The 2,249-nt window shown below is 35.7% G+C and overlaps 1 protein-coding gene across 1 annotated transcript in view; it reads right to left on the bottom strand.

Annotated features, from left to right (window-relative positions):
• The window catches only part of LOC102672951 (prolyl 4-hydroxylase subunit alpha-1), a 172,364-nt gene that overhangs the window by 158,074 nt on the left and 12,041 nt on the right, over positions 1–2,249 (bottom strand). Inside the window, exon 2 of the mRNA XM_031512670.1 lies at positions 740–793. Coding sequence (XP_031368530.1) covers positions 740–793 — 54 coding nt within the window. The remainder of the gene's footprint in view (positions 1–739; positions 794–2,249) is intronic.

Consider the following 2,249-nt stretch of genomic DNA (forward strand, 5'->3'; position numbering starts at 1 on the left):
AAAGACACTTTTTTGTACACCATGATTATCGACTCGATGCTCGATAATCGAATGAATTCATCGTGGTGAAATTCCACCCTTTTCGTCGCTTCATTGAGAGAAACGAAATTCTTTCGAGGAATCGTGATTTCGATGATTCTTATTTTTTCGTTTAGGATTTTCGTAGATTCGAGATAATTATTTAATTAATGGAATGTTAAGATCGGGGAAATGTAATAAATGCTTTTGTATCTAACCGAGTTTGGAATTGACAAATTTTATATATAAAGATAGTTATTAAAACATTGCAAATATAGTTAGATCAAGAATTTATCGTAAATTATTTTTGAAAATCTATTAAAAATTTCTTTTATTCTCCTTTCTTTCGTATCATCTTCCACCTTTCGTTCAATTTAGTTACGATTTTACCTAGAAGACGATTTTATCTGAAGAAAAGAAAATAAAGGTATATGCATTTGCTGGAGATGTAATAAATAAATTTCTGTATCAGCCAAAACCAGAAAAACATTCTGTAGATTTTTGTGCATTTTTCGAATTTTGAATAAACACAATAAAGATTCGCAAGATTCTACTAATTAAAATAAACAGTCATCGACTATAAAAGAAACAGATTCCAAACAGAAGAATCGTATTTGTCGAAATCCAAACAAACATCAATTTCTCTAATTTCATTATTAAGAATTGCTTTTATTTCCTTTCGTTCAACTCGATTACGATTTTACGAGGAGCATTTTACCTGGCGTTGCTCGACCGATGGCTGATGAGATTACGAGAATCACCGTGATGGCGGTGTCTGCAACAAAAATGGTTAACTGATTAACTTAAGGATCAACTGGACTACGCATCGAGACAGCAGTTTCACAAAATTCTTCCCCTCTCCATCTATGCATTCGTGTTATTATTGGGAATATAGGATATATAGGGAAACGAAAAGCTCGGAAACGAGACGATAACGAGAGAAGAGAAACGAAATTTGCCGTGGAAATTACAAGGAGCTTGGGGAAGCGCGAGAGGATGGGAGGGGGGAAAGAGAGAAAGAGAGAGAGAGAGAGAGAAGAGAAACTTAAGAAGCCCTGGCAGCGTTTCTCCAAAGGGAAGTTGGCGGAAATTGCTTTGGCTACAAGCGTGCCTCGTTGATAGGAATTAGCTCGATCCCCGCTTTTCAACCTTCTTTTCCATCCTTATTATTCCATGCACATGCGTAACTTCCACAAAGGTTGCAACTCCTTGCAACCAGGGATCGACTAATTAATTCGGTAAAGAGGAAAAATTACGAGGGGAAATTGCCCGACTTACCAGGTTCCCATACTGTTTTCATAAATTTCAAACGGATAATTTCTGTAGAACGAAGAGAGAGAAAGAGAGAATGAGTAAGTGAAAAAAAAATTCTATTTTATCAAATTAACTCTTTGCGCTCTCAATCACTATTTAATTCAAAGCAGCGATAATATTCATTTATGTTCGATTCTTTTAAAATATCGCTTCATATAGAATAGATTCCTAAACTCTTTACGTGTATCTTTGCGAAGCGTGGAATAATATACTGGTCGAATGGTTAGGTTAGGTTCTTTTATCTCAATAGGCCGCGGATCGAATTACATTTTCGGCGTTAGCTCGAGTCTGACGGTCAGTGAGAATAGAAATATTACTTTCAAAGTTCTCGAGTTTTGTAAGCATGGTAAAATGAAATTAGTTCGAGCGAAGATGAGTTTAATTTTATTGAATAACGAAATTATTTCTATTCGTTAAGAAATTGACGATAGAAAGAAGGAATGATAGAGAGAAGGAAAATAGTGATGAAAATAAAGATGTAGTATAAGAATAATAGACGAATAACATTCGACAAATTTTCTTTTTCTTTGCACGTAAATAAATATACACAAAATATTAGAATACAAAAGTTTTATACGTTTGATTCGCGCATGAAATCATTTTAAGTTCGAGCTAAGAAATTCAGCGTGTATTAAAGCCGTTCAAATTAAAACGTGATATATTCGAGTCCTTTCGAAATTTTTCACGCGTTTCATCATTGGAAGCACAACGCCGCCGATTTTCCAAAACTGGAATATGATTTCTCGTGATTCGACCGCAGGGAGCGGAGGCGACTTCGCAATCGCATTTCCGGTGGCAAGAAACGGTGCTTAATTACTTCATCGTCGGTAAATTCAATGGAAACACAATTACGAATTCGCGCAGCCGTGTATTCTCTCTCTCTCTCTCTCTCTCTCTCTCTCTCTCTCTCTCTCTCT

This window comes from Apis dorsata, unplaced genomic scaffold (assembly GCF_000469605.1).
Source record: "Apis dorsata unplaced genomic scaffold, Apis dorsata 1.3 scaffold_497, whole genome shotgun sequence".
In the NCBI taxonomy this organism is placed as follows: Eukaryota; Metazoa; Arthropoda; class Insecta; order Hymenoptera; family Apidae; genus Apis; species Apis dorsata.